This window comes from Eremomyces bilateralis (genome assembly GCF_010015585.1).
Source record: "Eremomyces bilateralis CBS 781.70 unplaced genomic scaffold P152scaffold_1, whole genome shotgun sequence".
NCBI classification, from domain to species: domain Eukaryota; kingdom Fungi; phylum Ascomycota; class Dothideomycetes; order Eremomycetales; family Eremomycetaceae; genus Eremomyces; species Eremomyces bilateralis.
In genome coordinates, this window is record NW_022985067.1 from 1,903,288 (window position 1) to 1,925,151 (window position 21,864).

The 21,864-nt window shown below is 53.3% G+C and overlaps 6 protein-coding genes across 6 annotated transcripts; 3 read left to right on the forward strand and 3 right to left on the reverse strand.

Annotated features, from left to right (window-relative positions):
• The first annotated feature begins 235 nt into the window (after window positions 1-235).
• P152DRAFT_454080 (adenylyl-sulfate kinase) lies at window positions 236-1,356 on the forward strand. The gene is made up of 3 exons (XM_033678516.1): window positions 236-279; window positions 373-625; window positions 682-1,356. The coding sequence occupies exons 1-3, from the start codon at window positions 272-274 to the stop codon at window positions 1,078-1,080; spliced, it is 660 nt and encodes a 219-aa protein (XP_033539124.1). The 5' UTR covers window positions 236-271; the 3' UTR covers window positions 1,081-1,356.
• On the reverse strand, window positions 1,127-2,725 carry P152DRAFT_454082 (ATPase, V1 complex, subunit C). Its single transcript, XM_033678517.1, has 4 exons — window positions 2,328-2,725; window positions 2,179-2,273; window positions 2,034-2,125; window positions 1,127-1,981 (listed from the first exon to the last, which is right to left on the reverse strand). The coding sequence occupies exons 1-4, from the start codon at window positions 2,626-2,628 to the stop codon at window positions 1,300-1,302; spliced, it is 1,170 nt and encodes a 389-aa protein (XP_033539125.1). The 5' UTR covers window positions 2,629-2,725; the 3' UTR covers window positions 1,127-1,299.
• Window positions 2,726-4,328: 1,603 nt separating this feature from the next.
• P152DRAFT_478469 (uncharacterized protein) lies at window positions 4,329-9,086 on the forward strand (the record flags this gene model as incomplete). The annotated part of the gene is made up of 7 exons (XM_033681656.1): window positions 4,329-4,349; window positions 4,402-4,423; window positions 5,444-5,985; window positions 6,051-6,188; window positions 6,244-7,241; window positions 7,295-7,719; window positions 7,769-9,086. The coding sequence occupies 7 exons, from the start codon at window positions 4,329-4,331 to the stop codon at window positions 8,872-8,874; spliced, it is 3,252 nt and encodes a 1,083-aa protein (XP_033539126.1). The 3' UTR covers window positions 8,875-9,086.
• Window positions 9,087-9,317: 231 nt separating this feature from the next.
• P152DRAFT_454085 (ARM repeat-containing protein) lies at window positions 9,318-12,990 on the forward strand. The gene is made up of 4 exons (XM_033678518.1): window positions 9,318-11,980; window positions 12,045-12,172; window positions 12,323-12,520; window positions 12,574-12,990. Exons 1-4 carry the CDS (start codon window positions 9,384-9,386, stop codon window positions 12,735-12,737), a joined length of 3,087 nt encoding a protein of 1,028 aa, XP_033539127.1. The 5' UTR covers window positions 9,318-9,383; the 3' UTR covers window positions 12,738-12,990.
• On the reverse strand, window positions 12,927-14,453 carry P152DRAFT_454086 (putative eukaryotic translation initiation factor 3 subunit EifCh). Its single transcript, XM_033678519.1, has 3 exons — window positions 14,316-14,453; window positions 13,795-14,261; window positions 12,927-13,747 (listed from the first exon to the last, which is right to left on the reverse strand). The coding sequence occupies exons 1-3, from the start codon at window positions 14,385-14,387 to the stop codon at window positions 13,171-13,173; spliced, it is 1,116 nt and encodes a 371-aa protein (XP_033539128.1). The 5' UTR covers window positions 14,388-14,453; the 3' UTR covers window positions 12,927-13,170.
• A 3,872-nt stretch (window positions 14,454-18,325) lies between these two features.
• On the reverse strand, window positions 18,326-19,448 carry P152DRAFT_445578 (uncharacterized protein; the record flags this gene model as incomplete). Its single annotated transcript, XM_033677863.1, has 2 exons — window positions 18,326-19,221; window positions 19,274-19,448. The coding sequence occupies 2 exons, from the start codon at window positions 19,446-19,448 to the stop codon at window positions 18,326-18,328; spliced, it is 1,071 nt and encodes a 356-aa protein (XP_033539129.1).
• Window positions 19,449-21,864: the final 2,416 nt, after the last annotated feature.

A 21,864-nucleotide genomic window follows, 5' to 3' on the forward strand; every position in this document is an offset into this window, starting at 1 on the left:
GTAGATGAACACCTCCATCCTACATGTAATTACACTCTCTCCCCTGAGAGTAGGTAGGTATGTAGTCGTGTGAACTGTGAAAGCCGGAGATGTTGACACCAAGGCTATGTGTGACGTTGGATTGCGACATCTCCACTGCAGCCACCACTGATCACCCCGCCATAAAATTTCCATGGATTGTGACCACTGACCAAAGAGTCCCTCTACCATCATTTCCTTAGATCGGAATCTTTAACTCGACCATCTCGACCGATCTTGCATTCATTTCACAATGGCGACGTAGGTATGCTCCAGTTTCTGTCGATTGTGCTGCAATTGCACCGTTGTTTACCCTCTAGATTATATCGTTCTGACCCACCATCATCTCCCTAGAAACATCACCTGGCATCCGTCCCTCACCCACTCCGAGCGCCGCCAGCTGCGGAAGCAGCAAGGCATCACCATCTGGTTCACCGGCCTCAGCGCGTCGGGGAAGAGCACCATCGCTACGGCCCTGGAACAGCATCTGCTGCACCTCGGTCGGACTGCGTACCGGCTCGATGGCGACAATGTGCGCTTCGGGCTGAACAAGGACCTGGGGTTCAGCGAGAAGGACCGGAACGAGAACATTCGGCGGATCGCGGAGGTGAGGGCGGACTACTCAATGATATTGTGGGCATGTTAATTGGTGGGATCGAACAGGTTGCGAAACTCTTCGCCGATTCATGCTCCGTCGCCATCACCTCCTTCATCTCCCCCTACCGCGCGGACCGAGACGCCGCCCGGCAACTCCACAACGCGGGCGCCCCCGGGATGGCGGAACCGCTGCCGTTCGTCGAGGTGTTCGTCGACGTGCCGATCGAGGTGGCGGAGCAGCGCGACCCTAAAGGGCTGTATAAGAAGGCAAGGGCCGGGGAGATCAAGGAGTTCACGGGTATTAGCGCTCCGTACGAGGCGCCCGAGAACCCGGAAATCCATCTCCGGAGCGATCAGTTGAGTGTGGAGGAGGCGGTGGTGAAGATCGTGAAGTATTTGGAGGAGAAGGGATACTTGTCGCCGGATGGCATTGGCGAGAAGAGGACCTTGGCTGAGGGTGTGTAGGCTCATGCGGAGGCTCTATTATCGTGAATCCATATATAGGCATGCAAATTTGAATCTTGGTATGCCAGAAGGCTGGCAATTTGCTTGATTATAGGTTAAGATTGCATTTTCAGTCCCAGCATTGCCCTCGCGCCTGAGAATGTAAACCTGGATAGAATACCAGGAAGTTATGAGACAGGATATCGAACATGATAAAAGAATGGCGAGACATTCTAATACCTATACGAACTCAAACTCGTAGTAGACATAGGCCGTATACTCCGCATCTCCACCAACCGCGCCGCCACTCTCCGTCGGTACATCCTTCTTCACCCTGCCCTTCTTGTCTCGCTGGAGCGCATTGCCCCCAAGATATGAGTACTGTGTGTCGAGGCTTGCCTTAGCCTTCTTCGAAAGCTTGGGATTCGATTGGATCAGGGCACAGACGAACTCCAACGGCAGGCCGTATCGCAGGACCGTCTCTACGAAGACCCGCAGCGCCAGCACATGCACCCAGATCATGGCACTCTCGCTGTACCCGGTTCGACCCAATCGCAATGCCTCGCCCCATAGCTTTCGTTCCTCCTTCTCCAATCGATCGACCTCCTTCGCCTCCTCCTCTCGCCCGCCAGCTTTGTATGTGTAATCACGTGGAATCCAGCGTTTCTCGCGGCACTTGTGGATGAACTCGGTGCTGTGCTTCTTGAACGTGGTGACCGCGTAGAGCTTGAACTCGTCGTCCGACGCCACTTCGACCGACGATCGCGGAACGACCATGGGGGCCAGGGATTCGTACGACTTGAGGAAGTCCTTGACCATCTGCTTGGGCACCGCGACGAGATGCGTCTCGATGTACTCGGAATCTTGGACGATGGCGCTGGAGGGGACGATGGACGCGAGGGAGCGTGTCGAGAGGTTGCCCCTACATCAATCGCTTAGCTGTCATAGTCTTCACCGGAACGAGGATACCCTACGTTTGTCTTCTCTGGGAAGCAGTCAACGTGGATTTGACTTGGTTGTATTGAGAGAATTTCGACTTGACATCATTGTCAATGCCTGCAACTTCCTAGCACGGCCGTTAGTACATTGCCGTCCGACCCCAGATCTCTGTGTTTATACCTTCTGAAGGGAGTCAATGAGCTCAGCTATTGACTTGTCGGCACGGTACTTGACTTTGTTCCAGGAGAAGCTCCGAAGGTATTGATCGACCGGTTCTGAGAATTATATCAGCTACACGATGGCATCCAGGGGATCGGGTAGCTGCCTACTGTCGTTGATCGTCTTCTGCTGGGCCAGCTTGTCGTCATTATCATCGTCCAAGATGCTCTTCAACGCATCTGCAGACTTGTTCACCACGCCGTCACAAGCGGTGTCGAGCTTGGCCAGGTCATCTGCTTGCTGCACCAGGGCATCGAGAGTCCCGATTTTGAAGCCTGGGATCGCGAAAGGGTATAGCGTCCCGTTGTCTGATATATTGGCTCGGACCTGATCTAAGGCATCCTCCTTGTCATTGGTATTGGTGATGGATGTCGGCAAGGACACCAGCAGGTAAGTCGGGGACTTAGACATCTTCGACGAGGTTTGTATCCACGAGCCAACTTCTCGTGGGGGAACTGAGTGGTCTGGATCATGAAATCACGTTCGAATGGATATGGCGGGGATGGGAAGCTTCACGTTTGGAGCACCGGAGCTTTGGCTTCAGTGTACAAGACGGTAATATTACGTACTAAGGCTAGCTTAGTGCAAGGATCTACCAGGCATATATCAACTCTGATTGGATCATTTTGCTGCAATCTGAATGCTAAAATTGCGCTAAACCATACCAATCGAAAGATACACCAATGTTTCTCTTCAGAAATACTCTCTATACAAACGATAGGCTGTTCGACTTCTATGTATTCAGAGACTGTGATCTCTTCGCTACGTGACTGTGGACGAGGAACTGTCACACTATGTGGGACGAGGAGGGAAGAAACTAAGCACAGAACTCGGATTGATGCATATCGCATTTGTTACGAGGGCGTCAAGTGTCACCTTCATACGTCCAGAGCAGACACAGGATCTATCATTTCAGGTTCTATGCTGATCTCTGGATGAGGCCTTCCAGGATTTTCCATCCTGAATGAAAGTACAACCGCTGCGTCTCAGATGGGTAGTAGTAGTAGTAGTAGTATCACACCTCTCTATACGACTGGCCACTGAGACAGCTTTGAAAGAGGGATCAACCCGAAGCCATGTTAACTGCTGCTAATATTGCCGATTCCGTTAATTGATAGTAGCTCCCGAGACACACCTGCTGTGCCAGCGGACCGTTCACGTTGGACAAGTCTCAATCTCGGCTATCCCGAAGCCGTTTGTACGGTTGTACCATAACAGAACGCGACCAAACAGCCTGACATGCTGAAGTCTGAAGTCTGAAGTCAAAAGGAGCATGGATGCCCTCTGGACATGGGAGCGCATGATCTGCTTTCCGTTTACGCCGCACCTCACGGCCTCGCGTCATTTCCGATGCTAAATTAGGTATCCCGAAAGCGTCCGGGGCTCCGGGTGCATGGACAGTTGGGCAGCCGTCAGCAGCAGTACACCGCGCTCTTCGACTGATTTGATTTGATTTGCCGGCAGCGAGTGGACTGCATTTCGATCCATCCGTGCCGGTACTGGACACCTACCATTGGACTTGGAGTGCCTCAGACCTAGGAGACTGGGAGGCTGGGAGGCTGGGACAAACGGAGGCCGAAAAGAACTGCTAATATCCGTATGGACGGACTAACTTCCGTGGCGACACAGGGAATGAGTTGACTATTGAGAGGGGGAAATCTACATTGGCAATTTCTGTACGTACTGCTGTGCTGGAGAGGGTCCGAGGGTCGGACATGGTTCCTTGACAATGCCATGGGTGAACGACCGATTATCAGAGATCAGTCCATCGGGTCATCATATTGGCCATTTTGAGAAGGAGGTTGTGAAACCGTAAATCAGATGCTGATACTAGCAATCCACTAATCCCACGTGAAATGAAATTCTCTATGAAATTGGACCAGGAGCCTGGGCCTGCCGAACCGAAGTGCGGAGGGGGGTATGATCTATGGAGAAGCGAATGCGGAGACTGGAGCCATTAGAGATCAGGCATCTCCCATCAGATCAGAATATCAGATGTTGAACTGAGTGATGTGCGGGGTGCCGAGCAGGCTGGTATCTCCATCGTGCATGCAACAATTGGAACCGGAGGGTCTCGGGCTCTCGGGCTCCCTTTCGGCCTCTCGGAGTTGATGCAGGCACAGCAGAGGGTGGTAGGTATTCCTGCCTGACTGCCTCACTGCCTCGACTGACTGAAATCGGCAGGGACCACTGCACCGCCACCGAGGTAATCGGGCGTAATCCACGGCCGCTCCGCTCCTTCCACTAGACTAAGTTAGAACTACAATTACTGCTTCCCGTATTGCTTCAGCTAACTATTAATAATGTGCCTTTAATATTGGGCTATTTAATACTGTCCACACAAACCATCCTTCGGCTATACTGCATCAAAAACAAATCCTGCCGTAGTTCAAACACTTCTGAAGTACAATCATCTCAGGCGCCAATCGCCATCATCGTGTTTCGGGTCCTAGCTTTGCAATCACCTTTACCCGGGTCCTGCATCGGAAAGGGCTGCGAAAACTAATTCTTTCTCCATCCAATCGCGGCTCTCGGCCGCCGGGTCGTCCACCCGTTCCAATGCCCAGCCTGCTGTCCCTGCACGCTTTCACGGGGTGACGGGGTGACGGGGACACGGACGGGGCTCGCTTTTCCTTGATCCTGCTAGGGCTTGGAATGTTCCGGAGTTGGGGACCTAGCAAAGGCCAGCCTGTGACCAATCTGGGGGTCCAGTGGTCCAGCCTGAAGAGGTCAACTCGGTCAAGATCTCACTAAAAAGAGGAGGAAGAGATCAAGTCACGGATCAGGCCATCATACCGACGGTTGGGACCGCGGAAGTCTCCTATCTATTACTACCATCAATTCTCATGCTGTGCCATAACCCCCTGACCCGACCGACGCTTTGCTCCATGGACCAACAGCAGTAGCCCAAGGCGTGAAATGATCCGTGGCCCCCGCCTGAACGCACCGCACCGCCATCCCGAGCATCCCGCATTCCCATTGCCGTGCCTCTCGTTTTCGTGCCGGCTGGCGGCTCCCTCTCCGGATTTGTTCCTCCCGTCCCCCAGTTTTCGCGAATCCCCGTCATCTCCAACTCCAGTCTTCTGCCGCCCGTTCGCTCCTTTGCCCTTTCCGTCGTCTTCTTCGTCTTCTTCGCCGTCCTACCTTCGCTATCAGTCTTCCGGAGCATACGAGTCAGCCTTGCGAATCAATCACGAATCCCATTGACGAGTCACATGCGATTGAGTGACCCTCTCGTCGCCGGCATCGCCGACCCGCTCCAACCTCGCCCTTGAACCTACCGCCAAAATAACTTCCTCGGTCCCCATCGCATCCATCCTCTCGACCACTCTCTCATCCGCGGATCCCGCCAGCTACCTCTCTTCCTCCGCAACCATTGCGCAAACTACCGCCACGTCGTCCGACCTCTCCCTCGATTCCTCCGCCGCCCTGCATCGCGCAGCCCAGCAGCTCTACGACGCCGCCCAAGGGAAGGGTGTCCCCACGGAGAGCGGCGCCCGGCGCCAGGAGCAGCCTCGCATGAGGTCCTCCATCGCTTGCGCTCGCTGTCGCCGGAGCAAGGTCAAATGCATCAACAACGGGGTCAACACCACGTGTCGTGCGTGTGAGACCACCGGACGAGAGTGCACCTACCCTTCTCCGGCTGGAGGAGGCGCCGGCGGCGGCGGTGGTGGATCGTCGATTGGCGGCGCAACCATCGGCCAAGTTCATCGAAGGGAAGAAGCTCCTGGTGCGCTAAATGGGTCGGAAAGAGGCCCGACGGACGATGTGCGCTCCCTTACCCCTTCGCCAGTCCGCGTGGAAGATTCAACTGACATGCTATCCCCTCGCAGCAAACCCCGAAACGTCAGCGGTTAAAGAGGACTAGTGTTGCGGGTGTAGTGCACCATGCTTCCGGCAGAGACGGCGTTCGCGCGGCGGTGGACGCCCTTGATCACAGTTTACTGACCGCTCGGGTGTGGACTGAACTCGTATGAGCCCGAATAAAGCCGCGTCGGGATCCTTTCGCTAATAGTCGCCGTGTAGTTTGAGATATGGCAGCAACATTTCTCCATCGACCTCCCCTTTCTCCATCCTCCGACCTTCTTGAAGCCGCTGCGTTCGGCCCCAATGCAACCACCCCAGCTTCCTTCACTGCCCAGTACCTCATCCCCTGACCACTCGACCCCTATCACCCCTCCAGCTTCGCCCCTCCTACTCTGCGCATTCCTTGCACTGACTTCTCGGTTTCATCCCGTTCTCGTGGCGCATCACTCTCCGTTATCTTCGAACCGCCCAAGCAACCCCTTGATCGCTGCCGAGTTTTACGCCGCCGCTGCGAGGTCCAGACTGGCTGGAAACCTCGGAGATGGCCTGGGAAGTCCGGATCTAGAACGCACACAAGCGTTGCTGATGCTCGCTCTGCACGACTGGGGCAGCGGCCAGGGTTCGAAAGCCTGGGTCGCCGTGGGGGTCGCCATCCGGAACGCGCAGATCTTAGGCCTTCAGTACGAGACGGAGCTGGACGACGAGCCATATGCACGATCTTTGCCGGCCGGATTGGAACTCGATCGACGTAACAGCCACTCGTCGGCCGCGGTTGGCAAGGACGACGCGTTCATCGAACAGGAGATCCGACGCCGCACCTTCTGGAGCTGCTTCGTCATGGACCGATATCTAAGCACCGGCAAGTTCCGACCGCTGATGTTAAACGTACGGGACTTCCGGATTCAGCTGCCGAGTAGCGAGCGAGCGTTCTTGTTCGGGGAGAAAGTTCGCACTCTGATGCTCACCGACGAAGCGGACGATTCCGATGGTCGTGCGGATATCCAGAAGATTTTGCATGGCGCTACTAACGGGGATCGCCATCGCAGCTCGTCGGCCGCAGGCTCTACGGGTACCGTGCCGAGAAACGTGCCTGATCAGGATGATGGTGATTCTGGTCGATGGGAACTTGGTCAAGACGAGGGAATTGTGAGCCGGTACGTCAAATTAACCGATCTATACGGGAAAATCGTAAGATATTCTTGCGGGGGCGGCAGACGGTAAGTATTTCTTTTTCCTTTGATCGCTGTTCCATGCACTGACTGTCATCCAGGCGGGACAAACCTTACCCACCATGGCATGAACGTTCCACCTTCGCGATGCTTCTCAAGCAAGTGAATCAGTTCCGCGACCGTCTTCCGCGAGATCTGACACTGACCTCCGCGAATATTTCTGCCCACGTCACGTCGCGCACATCCACTTCATATGCGCTTCTCCATGCCACTTTGATCCTCTGCACCATGATCCTTCATCGGGAGTTCCTACCATTCCTGCCGCTGAAGCGCAATCAGACTGCGGCTTCCGGTGGGTTTCAAGTGGATGAACTATCGGCACCGACCGGGTTCTACGAAGACAGCGCGAAGCAGCTATTCAAGAGCGCTCGTGAATTGATTGATCTGCTACAGACGTGTCAGGAATGGGGTTATGTGGTGCAGACCCCGATCGCTGGATTTGCCACGTACTTTGCTGCGCTGCTTGGTATGACCTCCACGGGTGTTATCGTGAGTTCCTACTAACCTTCCTTCAGGAGTCTATCGCATGCACTTCCCTTGGATGGATCCGGAGGGGAGTCTTCACGGAAGATCCACGGTTTCTCCTGGAATGGTGCCTGGAGATGCTCCACGGCATGACACTCAAAACGATGTACACGGATTCCAGGCTACCCGCAAGGCCATTGAAATGGTCAGCAACACGAGGAAAGCCATGTCAATGGCGGATGGCTGGCTTAAAGCATTGCAAAAGACCCACTTATACTTTGTTAAGGCCAAGCGAGAGTTCCGGCGTTCATCGAGGTCCCCCCCAGGTACTGACACGAATTTCGCGTTCGGTGGGCGTCCTGGTCAGCTACGGGATGTTGCAGATGTCGAAAACACGGGAGATGTGCACATGCTGGACGTCCTCTTCAGCGAGCTCGTTGGACTGGATAACGCTGATATGGAGATGGCTGAAGCCCCTGAGTCAGCCCGGATGCAGCCGGGCAGCGGGGAGATTGCGAGCGTTGGAAGCTCCGTCATCAAGAATGACAACGGCGTGCACGACGGCACTCCTGATAGTGCATCAATGCGTCCAGAGCGGTGGAACGCAATCAACAGCGCTCCCGCTAGCTCCCTACCTCGACGGGATTCTCTTCCACTACTAAACGGCGTACAGCCGTCGTTCAATCCCCTCTCCAACGCTCCCAACACTCAGTCCCCCCCTATCAACCAAGCCAGCCCCCACCAGTCCGACTCTTCCTCTCACCCGGGTCAGACGCTTCCTTCCATCGGGGCCTCGCCGATGATCTCTCCCGGTGGACCCGCCTCGCACAACCCGAACGCCACCACGTTTCTCCCCCCCACCTATTCCGGCCAATCGAGCGGGTACCCTCAACAACCGCTCTACTCCCCGAAGCAGGTTGAACGTACGGTCCTCCCGCCACCCAACACGTCCCAGCCGCCGCCAACGCTGGCGCACGCGCCGTGGTCGATGGAGGTGCGGGAGACGTGGTTGAAGAGGCTCGACCTCCGCTTTACCGGCGACGACGTCTCCGCGTTCGTGGAGGGGAGCGATTGGTCCGAGTGGGCGCTTTTTGCTACGGACAAACAGGGTGTCGGTGGTTGGCTCCACCTGGTGTGGGGCGGTAGTGCATTGTGATGCTCATGTCGCCCGACTCCCGAGTCTCTATTGCTTATGTTAGGCGCCATTTATTTTCGTTGCAGACTGCTATTTAGGAGGATATGAACAAGGTGGCCCTGGACGTGGGATTCCAGCTGGCGGCCTTTTCCTGGGTTCTCTTATCCGGCACGGGGCATCAAAAGTCAAGTCCGATACCTGACAGGCGTTCGTTTGTGGCAATGCCAAAGGCCGATGCACCTGTCGTCCTAGGTGCGATGGTAAATATCGAGGTTCTCGACATGTTTACGGTAGTTGCCGATATATAGTATCAGCTTAAAATGCAAACCTGATTCTGTATGCGATCCAGCTTCCGGAATACTTTTGCACGTGACAGGGTGACCCAATTATCCCAGTCGCGACTCCTGCTGCCGCTGCATGGATTTGACGCGCCGCCAACCTCCAACTTCTCCCCGCCAGGTCAACACAGCTTGGATTTATACACTCCACCCACGAATCTCCCAATTACCTCTCCACTTCCACCTACCAATATGGAGCAAGAGACACGCCTTGCCGAGCTACTGGCCGGTACTCACTCCCCTCACGAGACCACCCGCAGCTCCGCCGAAGCCCAACTCCAGCAATTATATTCCAACGATGCCTTCCCCATGGGCCTCGTGTCGCTGGCTTCGCACAACTCCTTCCCGGTGTCCGTCCGGCAATCGGCCCTGCTCTACCTAAAGACCTTCGTGCTCGGGTCCTGGACGTCACAGTTCGACGAATTCAAAGGCGAGGTGCTCGTGAGCCCGGAAAACAAAGAGCAGATTCGCCAGGCGATCTTGCACCTTGCCACGGGGCTGGAGGAGGAGAGGAAGATCAAGACCGCGGCCAGTCTCGTCGTCAGTCGGATCGCGCAGTCGGATTTCCCCGAGGAGTGGCCCGGTCTGCTGGACAGTCTGTTGCACACCATCCAGACCGGTTCCGACGCCCAACTCCACGGCGCCCTCCGAGTGATGGGCGACCTGGTGGACGATTGCTTGAACGAGGAGCAGTTTTTCCGCGTCGCCCCCGACCTCGTGCAGGCGATCTATAATGTTGCCGTCAACGAATCCCGGAAAACTACCCTCCGAGCGCTGGCGGTGAATGTGTTCCGGGCCTGCTTTGACATCCTGGAGATGGTGGTGGAGGACCATAAGGCAGCGGTCAAGGCGTTCGCGGACGAGACGCTAAGAGTGTGGATACCGTTCTTCTTGGACACCCTGCGCAAGCAGTTGCCTCTACCGCCCGCCAATGAGGAGGGGAAGGATTCCGTGGCCTTCGAGGCATATCGAGGATTCGTAGCTCTGAAGCTCCAAGTCGTAAAAGTCTTAATGCGCGTACGATCCGTTTTCCCTTCAAACCTCGCCCCCCACAGTCCGACGCTATTCTCCTCCGTGTGGGAAGAGCTCAACGTCCTTCAGTCTTCCTACAGCTCCATGTACATCGAAAACGAACACCAGAGTCGGCTAGAAGATGCGGACAACCTTCCATACACCCTCGACTTCTTAGTCCTCGAAGATCTAGACTTCATGCAAGCCTGTCTTCGAGCGCAACCTGTCAAGAAAGAGCTAGAGAAGAGGCTTTTCGAAGGCGGTGAAGGGACGAACTGGTTGATCGAAGTCGTGAAGCTAGCCGTCGAGTATGCACAGATCACAACCGAGGAAGAGGGCATGTGGAACCTCGACGTGAACGTGTTCCTCTCTGAAGAGACGAGCGTCACTGCAAATTACACTCCTCGAACGGCATGCGGTGACCTCGTCATCAAATTGGGTGAATGGCAGACGAACGCTACCGTCGAGGGGCTCCTGTCGCGTACGAGGTCATTATACTCCAGCGGTCACAGCTGGAAAGGGAAGGAAGCGGCTCTCTACATCTTGAATCAACTCCTCATCGACTTCCAGGATACGAATAAAAACATCGGTTCCTCGGCAGCCACCGGGTTTGTTGATTTCATTCGGCATGCCATGGGCGAGTCCGAGGAGTTTCTGCGGGCCAGAGGCTACTTGGTCGCCGGCAGTTTGATCCGTGCATCGGGAGAGACTCTTTATGAGGTGCGTCCTTCGTTTATGGAGATGACGATGCACGCGATGGCACACGACTCGTCGGAGCTCGTCAAGGTCTCTTGCATCCGGGCATTGCAGTGCTACCTTTCAAGTGTTTCTGGCGACTCAATTGTCCCTGTCCAAAACGCCATCGTCTCGGCTATATCCGACTACTATTCCTCGCAAGATTTCCAAGAGCTGGCCGAGGGAGAAGATATCATGGTCACAATCGTGGAGACGCTCCGCGACACGATCACCCTGGACGCGAGAACCTGTGTCCATGGCACTGGGTTGGATCTTCTCTTTTCTATCGCCAGTCACGGAGCGAGCAACTATAATGTCACAATCTTGGTGGAGGAGACGTTCGTGGATATTGTCGATAGCATATCCAGGGTGGGTGGAGAAGCTTACGTCCAGCTCTGCGGTAAAGTCCTTCCGTCCCTAATGGCAGCGATCGATATCGGCAACCTGACCGAAGAGAATGCTCTCACAAACCTCGCGTCCAACCTCCTCAACATCCTGACGGAGCAAGGCTCCGAACCATTACCCCAAGGCTTTGTTGCGACAGTCATGCCGAAACTCAACCGACTCCTCCTCAACTCCTCCGATGAAGAGCTTCTGCGTTCCGCAACGTCCGCGGTCAAGAACATGCTCATTCACGACTACAAGCAAGTCTTTGAATTCCGAGACGAGTCGAACAAAGGCGGCCTTGAGGTCGTGCTCATCATCATTGACCGCCTGCTCAGCCCATCGGTCGACGAGAACGCCGCCGAAGAGGTCGGCGGCATGGCTGCAGAGGTGGTCGAAAAGGCGGGCGCGGAAAGGCTCGGTCCCTATCTTATGCAGTTGCTTCGGGCAGTCGCGATTCGCCTTGGAAGTGCAACGAAGACGCAGTTCATGCAAAGTTTGATCCTCGTCTTCGCCCGCCTATCGTTACAGAACGCACAGGACGTTGTCGAGTTCCTCGCCCAGGTGGAGATTGGCGGGGAGAACGGACTGCAGGTGGTGATGAGTAGATGGCTGGAGAATTCGGTCAATTTCACCGGTTACGACGAGATCCGGCAGAAGTATGTTCCTACGTCTTTTCCAAACCCATCCGGAACAGCGCTCATTGCCATTCTTACCTAATAGTGTCATCGCTCTCTCGAAGCTGTATAACCTCAACGATCCTCGATTGTCGCAGCAAATCACGGTCAAGGGCGATCTCATCGTCGATCCCCAAAGCGACCGTATCATGACGCGATCCAGAGCCCGGAAAAGTACGTCCCCATTTCTATTCTCCTGCGCATGGGAGTGGCTGTCCGGCGCCCCTCCGTTCTATCGGTTCGAAGACGACGATGATGAAATGGACAAGGCAGTCAAGAGTAGTGTATTTACCTGTCAAGTGTGAAGTCTCTAACCCTTTGTAGACCCCGATCAATTTACGATCATTCCAGCGCAATTCAAGATTATCAAAGTGCTGGTTGAAGAGCTCTCCTCTGCCAGTGGGGGCCATCAGGCTCTTGACTCGTCCACACTAGCAAATCTCGACGAAGCCGGTTCAGATGATGATGAATGGGAAGATGAGCCTGACACACTTGATCTGGGAGCCGGTATGACGAAAGAAGGTATATTACTCATTGAGGAAGTCGAGTTTCCATCGCTGATGCCAATAATTCAGAGTTGATGCGGTTTGGCGACGATTCGGTTGGTCGCGTCCGTGACGATCAAACGCAGGCCTACCTCACGCAATTCTTCCGAGAGGTTGCCAGCAAACCCGGATTCACAGAAGCATTCAACGCCCTCACTCCCGAGGAGCAGGACAAACTTCGGTCTTGCAGTTGAATGCTAGCACAGAGGAATAGATGTAGAATACGTAGTCTAAAGTCGTCACACGGGTCTGAAGAATTGGATACTAGTTGTGTGGCGCTGCATTGCATGGAGCGAAAACAACAGGATATGCGGAACTAGCGGTGCTGCAGTCTGTGTTGCACTGTCAATAGTGGAGACTAGATCAAAATCCGATTCGACTCTCCAGCTTCGAGATTCGCGGTGGGTATTGCATCACTTTGCGAGCGACATTGGGTAGAAGTGTGAATATCACGCGTAGCAGCTTTTTTATTGTGCTCATTCAAGTCTATAGCGTGCCTCATCCCCATCGGGTCTCGAGCATGCTCCACGCTCGTCCCTAATGTTCGTGACATACAACGAATACCTTACGCCGTTTCCGATGCCATCAGAAGAAATCGCCGGCTGTTCTTCCTTTGCCATTGACCATTCAGTCCCGATTATCAGCCTCGGGGATCAGGTTGCCCCGCACCGCGAACATCTTCGCACTCGCGCCCGCTGCAAACCCATCCACCTGCCTGGCATACTGCTCGATCTGCCTCGAATTCACCATGATCTCCAAACGGCTCGGCTCAACTGGCAGCTTGAACAGTCGCTGCCACTCGTCTTCAGGCAACGGCGCCTGCTTCGCCGCAACGCGTGCCGCATTCTCTGCTTTTCGCTTCGCCTGCCAGGCGGTGATCTTGCTCTGCTCCCGGGCCAAGGATCGCTGGTAGTACTGGTGGTTGTTGAGCTCGGTGTGGTGTGTTTCGATGGATTCCAGGAGGAGGTCGGATGTTTTTTCAAGGAACGGGTCGATGCTGAGGTCGAGGGCGGCGAAGTTAGGGGCGAGGGGTCCGGCAGGAGCATTGGCTTGGAGGGCATCAAGAGTGGGGGGTATGGAGAGTTCCTCGGTCGGTACGGGGGCAGGGAGCTGGTGAAGGAGAGAAGTGATGAGGTGAGAGTTGTGGATGGTAACCGGGAGTTCGACGAGGATGTCCTGGTAACGGAGATTGGATTTTTGAAGACTGCATGTGTCAGTGAGGCGTGGTGTGAAATAGAGCCGATCCCTTACCTCTCAACCGTGAACTTCCCTTCCCGGTATGCGGTCATGAATGTGGAAGATAGCCTGAAAGCCTTCAGGCTCAAAGCACCCTGCGAGCTCCGGCCCACGTCATGGACGAGGGCCACGGTCTTCTCGTTTATCTCCTTCTGGTAGAAGAACTGGTTCTCGATCGTGTTCTGGGAGATGAAGTTGCCCATGGTCGTGCTCATATACCATCCGGCATTGTTCGCATCGACGTTGACCTCCTTGAAGAGCCGAATCATCTCATTCTGGTATCCCGTGTTCGCCTTCGCGCGTGGTGCCGCCGTGGCAAGTGAGGAGGCGGAATCTTGCTGGCCGTCCGCTGGAGCGTTCACGGTCGGGAAGGTGAAGCAATTTGTGATCTGCAGGACCCCGTTCACGTCCAGGCCGACTAATGCACCGGTAGCAATGGTCGGATGTTGCTGCGATGAGTGCTTTATGATCTTCATGACCGCCTGGAAAACTCATTAGCGTGACGTTCGATCCGACATCCGATGGTGGTCTCATACCAAAGCCTCAACTTGGACAGCGCGTAAGGGCGAGTCCCTCATGGGAGGCGCATCGGTCCGTGGTCTCGCCATGATGGAAGTTGTGGAATGTTCGCTGAGAGGATCCCAAGTCGTAGATGCGACAACGTAGGATGTGCGACGGTGTATCTTCTGTTCAGTTGGAAGTGGAAATTCTTGCCAAGAAACGTGGGGCAAGCGAGATCCAGGCGCTAAGGCTGAAATCTCAATATCGACCGCACAGGCAAACCCAGAGACTTCAACGTCTGATGATATGTTCTCTAGGTAATTCTTGATGGTCAGACTTGATCAGACTTACGATTAAGAGAGGTATAATATGAGAAATGAGAATGATAACAAGAGGAATTGAGGCGTGGATGCCAAGAAAAGTGTTGGGGATTCATAATGCTGGTGAAGTGAAAGTGCTTGACTGATAATGAACGTCGACGACATGAATTCGCCTCACATCGGTTGGCAACGAACGGGTGAAAGTTGGAATAAAGACAGTTCCTTTTGAGCTATTGAGCGTGTTAATTATCTAGGTTGTTAAATCCTGGGCCCTCCGTGCTCAGAACCATCGGAAACGGCTAACAGAGCAGATTCCCACTGCTTGTCAATCTACGTCCGGTCTTCCTGCGGCATATGAGGGGCGCAGACACCAGTAGAGACGTTGGAGTATATGGCTTAGGGTTGTGACATCCTTCCAGATTTGGAATCTCAACAGTTTATTGCAAATTGAAGCCAACACTTCTATTCCGGAAGTCTCCGACATCGTACACTCATGATGTTAGATTGACCGTCCAGAGTTTACTGGCCAACTGATTCTAGACAAATGCATAAATATAATTTCTATGGCCCTCATCAGTCGATATACGGTCCAAGTATTCGTGTCCGTCTCGGTGCCGTTCAGTCGGCACCAGTGCCCCTAAGCAGCAATCAGGGACAACGACACTTTCTAGAAGGCAACGTACGAGCATCCCATAGTTTAATGAGACAGAATAAACTATCCAAGGTACTTAAACTGAGGATCTCCCATCTAATACCCACGCTGACCAACCTGACCCCCCAAGATATGGAAAGGTTTTTGTCGCCCATGAAGGGGAATAGGTCAGTCCATCGCATTGATGTTGCGGACGTTCTATTGGACGGGAATAGGTAGGTCTTCTATGGTGGGCGGCTTCAACTAGTGCGGTATGTAGTTACGTGCACTCGTTGATTCAACACTAGATCTAGAAAAGCACCGTCGGGGCCGGTAGATGCGGATGTCGGTGGAAGGATTGCGCATACAGCGGCCAAATAAAGTTCCTGGATGATGAATAGATGCTAATTACAGAAGTTCGTCCATTGAGCCTTGCCGTGAAGGTATCCAGTGGTGATAATCTCTCGTCGGTTAGATGAACTTAGCCAACCCGCATGTCGGCTGGGAAAATCGCGCAAATGTTACCGGACAGGCCAGACAAAGCGGTATTTGAAATGTCGAACCTGAAGTGGAGTGTCACAATAGTGTGTCACATCAGATCGCTGGACTGGGTGGTTCCCATGGTGACAAATCATCTGCCCGCCTTTAGGCATCATTCGGCACGGTGACATAATCGCCATATGGCTACTTTTGCTCGGAGATAGTGCCGGTATGCTGGAAACAACTCGGCCCCGCGAGTTAGGCTTCTTCCAAGCTCTTGCAGGTTGGGGCACTTGAAGAGATAGTTCCGGTCGACAAAGGTGTGGAAGCATCCACCTTGGAGGAATCCCTTGTGCTACATCCGTCAATTCCGAAGTAGTACTTTCAATGATAATAAGCCGCTCAGTGTGTTACTCATCAGGACATTCACCGCTACCTGCAGTGCCACTCAGAAAGATTTGGCCCTCCTATCTCGAGACTGCATGGCAGTAAAGACGATTCTGAAAGGTTCCATGTGTGACTGCCTAGATTCTCCGCAAACCATCTATTCGGATATGGTAACGGGAAGGCAACATGACTTTCTCTCCCATGATTCTCGCTTGTCCAGTCCTATAATTGCCTTCGAATTGCTTCTAGAAGCACCCCTTCAGGGACTGCCTTCTGTTGGTCACTGGCCTGAGTCCCGCATAGGCAGTGTTGAACTGGTGGTGGCTTGCATCAAAGAAAATATCTCAAGCAGAAGAAAATGCCCCACAGGTGGGCTTGCCGAGCCAAACGGTCTTCTTCAAATTTACGAGAAGTTGGATGAGATCGGAGCAAGACGCCAAAGTATCCGTGACAGATCCAGGTGAACCTCTCTCGACTGCGTCGGAATCCGGAGATACCGTTGTTATCAGGCTTCTTCGTTGGATGATGCAGAGGAGGCTTAGTGGCAGACCAGGAGCGCGAACGGATCCTGATCAAGGTGGCTGGCATACAATTTTTTCTTGTACAGTCGTACTAGATAGCAGTGGTATACGCAGTGCTCGACCGGTGACGCGTTCTCAGGAACGGGAGAAGTCCTATACCGACCTTACGACAGACCGGAGATCGATTCAGCCGCCGGGTTTCGCTCCGCTATCAGATCATTCACGGACCATGGCAATTGCCGTTTCGGGTTCTTCAAGAGAACTGAGGGTTTCGTTCTGGCAGCACCATCGGGGAGGGACCTAGCTCTGATCTTCATGGAGCCTGGACTCCGGAGAATCAGGATGAAATGCATCGACGCGCCAGTTGGCAATCATCCGAGACGTATTTAGATGTGGTGGCCCCGCAGCTGACGGCAGGCAATAAGATTTTAACCATATTATTAGAGTTAGATTTCCGAGGAGATGATTTGTCGGGGGCGGGTTGGCGGTGAGGCGGAGTCGAGGTAAAAGTAATAAAAGTGCTGATATCAGAGGCTTGGTTCTGATCCTTGCGGCGACCTGGACGATGCGAATTGCGAAGTTGTGGCAGCCAACATGACACCAGGTAATATAATAAATACGGTACTAAGGGGAGACTTGGGGCACATAAGTTATTTTAATACTTACTAAGTAAGTTACTAAGTTAGACCATGGACTTACTTGGTAAGTAACTACTTACAGTAAGTAACGGACCGGTATGCAAGGCTTGCGCAAGCAGAGTTATAATTTGGGTAACTAATCATTTAACATTCTCTTGGTTTTCAAATCACTTGTCGCAATTTCATATTGTCGGATGGCCCTCCCACCTGTGGAGTGTGGAGTGTGGACCTATCGGCAGCCCCGACGCTCTAATTCATTATTCAGCCCTACTAGGGGGCAGGGGGACCAGACGATTTGAGCCACAGACGGACGATTACGACGGAATACAGTCTTGGTATTAACTACAGGTAATTAGGATCACGAAACGGTACAGCCGTTAATCCTGATGCCGCAATGCCGCAACTAGTATGATGGGGATAGACAACCAGGAACGCTGCACAGCATCCCGAAGTGGCGTGTCTCTATTCTGCACAGGAAGGGTGACGACCCGCGAGCGGCGAGCTTGAGCGGGCGACTCTCAGGGCGGAAGCTAATGGATGATGCGGCCATTTTCTCGGGGGAGGGCTGAGAAATTGAAACGAAGGAGCAGATGGCCACCGGGGATAAGGAATATGGAAGCTCCGAATTCTCCATTTAGCAGGTGCACGACCTCCAATCATTTCAATAGAAACATCAAACATGGCAACTCCGTACCATGCTTTCGGGCTTTTCGGCTGAGCAATCAGGATGTAGCTTGCAGGTGAAACGGCGTTAATTTTTGTCTCGCGACATATGTTGATCCTCCAAATATTCGTTTAAAAAGTAGTCTTTCTAATCATCAGTTCGTAAAATTTGGTCCGGTGCGGAATTCCATCTACCCTACGATTCCAACACCGGCTGTGTTCCCCCCTGATTCCCCGGCTTGGGGGCCAAACCATCCCCAGTAAAACATGAATAAACTCCGAAGCCATGCAACGCTCGAAGTCTCGCCTTTAAAGCCGATAGCTCTAATTACAAATCGTAAATGCAACAACGTACGGAACCAACCATGCAATGCTAAGCGAGTGCCATCGCTAATGATATCAACATCAGTCGTAGTGGACACGACCAAGATAAAGCGAACGTGGTGTGGTATGATACACTGTCAAAGCACGTCCCGTTCGCAGGACAGATGCTAGACAGATGCCAAAAGAGGCTTTTAATAGAGGTGGATTGCCGGGGTGCTCGGCATGGATGCCGGAGTAGCGGGGAAGGCGGACGAAGATTCTGGAGGAGAACCAGAGTTGGAAGGGTTGAAGGAATCCGACAAAGGTGGCGTCTATCATGGCAGTTAGCATCCCGCAGTACAGATCGCGTGGCAACGCGCCGACCCCAAGATGGGGCTGAATGGGAGGCCTTACCTGCGGATTTGATCCTTGATATGCATGTGCAGTAGAGATGTCGATGCCGGCAAGAGAAGCATAGCTCATGCTGAATGGATTGATTTCCTCTTCGGGGTATAGATCGTGCTTTGGCGGGGTGGAGAAGCACATTGCTGGGAGTGACGACGCGTAGGTGACGCCTCCAAGGTACGGGGCGAAGAGGGGCACTTCGCTTCCGCTGGTTGCGATGGCGGGATAGGTGGAGTAAGAAGTATATGGCAGCGACTCAACGGTGTAAGTGGTCACCGGGTATGTTGATGCTGGGTAGCCACTGTGGCCCGGGGAATACGAGAAGGGTGGAGGCGAGGTTGAAATTTGACGCGAGTATTGATGCGAGAACATGCTGCCATCATCACTGGCCGACGACAAATACTGATGGCTTAGCTCGGGAGTTTGCCGTAGCTGATCGGAACCTAGGAGGGGCGAAGTGGAAAGTCGTTGGTAGGAATCATCGCCTTGTTGGGAGTTCGACATGTCGAGTTCGGCGTGTGACTGTTCCGGAGACGCGGAATTGGAAGCAGCTCGCCTCTCCAGGTCTTCCAGGCGCTTCTTCAGCTTCTTTCCTGCGGTCCAGGTTAACAAGGGACCCATCCTGACATGCGACGAGATACATACGGTAGTTCCGTTGAGCAATTCGGTTTTGAATTCGTCTTCTTTCAGCGAGGTCTGAGATCTTAGTCCAATCTTCATTGGGATTGGCACTGGCACTGAAAGCGCTACTTGTCCCTGAGTATCGTTGTGTCGGTGGTGCAAGCTGTGGAGCGTATGCGTAGGCAGGGTGTTGGTGCATGGTGACGGATGCGAAACAAAGACTTAGATGTTGATTAATGTGACTTCAAGACATAAACATAGAAGGAGAGATATATAGTGAAGTGGACGTGTGCAGGCTGAAGTTCTGGTGATGTTAAAGAATGCAGGATGCGAGCTGTTTGGGGGGGGGAGGCTATTGATATACAACATTGAAGGGCTGCATCTAGGATGCATAACGTCGAAGGCGTGGACTCAACACCCCTGCACCGCTTCAGGTCCGGGACTTAGGAGGGCGAGAGTGGAATCGGAATAGTTAATGGGCAATGGCACATTGCCATCTGATTGGTAAGTTGCATAAGGCAAGCCCTGTCGCCAGTCACGATGCGCGCACTGGTCTCCTCCTGGACCAGCGCGGTTTGTGATGCGTTGGTGGGTGACTAGGCATTCGCTGATGCACGACGGGTCAGTAGTTACTACTTGCATCGGCCACCAGCCCAGCAGAACTAAACAAAGGCATGGTTCAGGCGTGGTGGAGACGGGGGCGGTGGAGAATGGAGATGCACCGAAGCATGGACCGGCATGGTGGACGGTTTGGGCAAAAGGCGGACGAGGGGGGGCACTGAACAAGGACCGTATTGAGTAGTACGGAGTACAGCCGTACTGTAAGGTTATTTACTATTTTGAAATGTGATTATGGAGCCGTGGGAATCGACCGGGGGGGCGCATGGGCAACTGAGTATGGACGGGAGTTGGGACACTAGGCTCAACTCACTTAAGGTACGAGGCCTGACTCCTGCGGCCGTACTGGGAGGAAGAGGCGGTGGTGGATTGATCATGATCGAAGGTAATCCCCAGACCCTACTGGCCAGTGTTTATCATGCATGGATGTGTTGGATGGCGATGCTACGAATGAATGATTGATGAATGGGCGAGCGGCTGAACCGGCCACACGTAATCTATCCTCCAAACCAACTCACCACCGGCCACATATTCATAGAATCGGGTACATAATCATAGAATCGGGTACATAATCATAGAATCGAGTACATAATCATAGAATAAGGTATATATTCACAAATCATCGATGCGATACTCCTTATGACCTTACCGTACAGCCGTACAGTATTCCGTCCTCTACCGGTAACGGAATAGGGATGCGACAGACAGTCCGACAGTTAAAAAAAGGCCCCCATGCCTAGCAGGGATAGACATAGAGCTGCGCAATTGTGGAAGAATCTAAAATCCTCCTCGTTCCCATCGTCCCATTATCTTCCCACTTCAGTGATCTCCAGCCCAGCAGGACTATTATTGGGTGGTAGATAGCAGGCTAGTACGTACCAGCCGTGAACAGCACATCACCATCCACTATCCAGATTCCAGTAAAGGCTGTTTCAACTTTCAAGAGAGAGGTCTAACAGTAAAGTCGACAGGGTCCGCAGGGCTGCAGGGATCCCTTTCGCAAGTCTCTCCTTGTCCACCACCATTCTCTGAATGAGGTATGGTGTGGCGCCGGGCAGACGAGGATCGGGTGGCCCTAATTCTAGAAACACCAGCTACCAATCTGCCATCTCAGAGCTCAGGCAAATCGATGGAGACTTAGACCGCTTAGCTATCACAAATTTGCTCTTGTTTTGGAAATTCAACGAATAGGCCCCAGGAAACGCTTTCTTCGCGAACAATTCATGAACATTTCCCGCCAACATTGGCTGGCCCCACTCGTAGGCGGGGAGTGCCCGGGGCTAATTTGCAATTTAGGCGGTGCCGACACTCACCGCAACGAACGTTAGGTGTGAACCATAGGGTATCCGCACTTACGCAGGTCTGCATCCACTCCTGCTGCAACATTTCAGTTGCTCCTGGTAGCGGGGAAGTGGTAAGGCGCTCTCGCACCGTTGCACCGTTACACTGTTGCATATCGACCCATGACGTTTGCTATCTTATCTGCCCTAAATTAACACCTACCTTACGAACGTGATAGGATTCGGATTCTGGAAATCCGAGGCTTGTTCGCTTGTTCCCTGTGCCCCTGCCTCGTTGCCCGTCATTTTAACCTCCACGTTTGCGGCTGAGCGACTCTATCCTATCCAAAGATGCGGTAAGCTTGGTGACTGGCGACCATTACTGCGGTGGCGTCCTTGGGAGTGACTTGGGACTGGTCGGGTGGTTGCAAATCATAGTTCTTCGTCATCCCCATTGGGTTCAATTAGAAATTTGGAAATTGTAATCTACGTCAAGCAGATTATGGAAGCTGGAACGGCTTTTACAGTTTGCGTCATGGTAGTTCTGCATTTTGGCATTTTGGCATTTTGGCCCCCCTTTCATGTCCAAGCAACTGTCGATCCTAGGGACCACACCCGATGACTGATCGTGAGACACAACTCATAGTGTCCGGAACTCGGAATGGAATCGCTGCAATTGAGTTCTGGACACCATCCATGCTTCCACATGTCATTTCA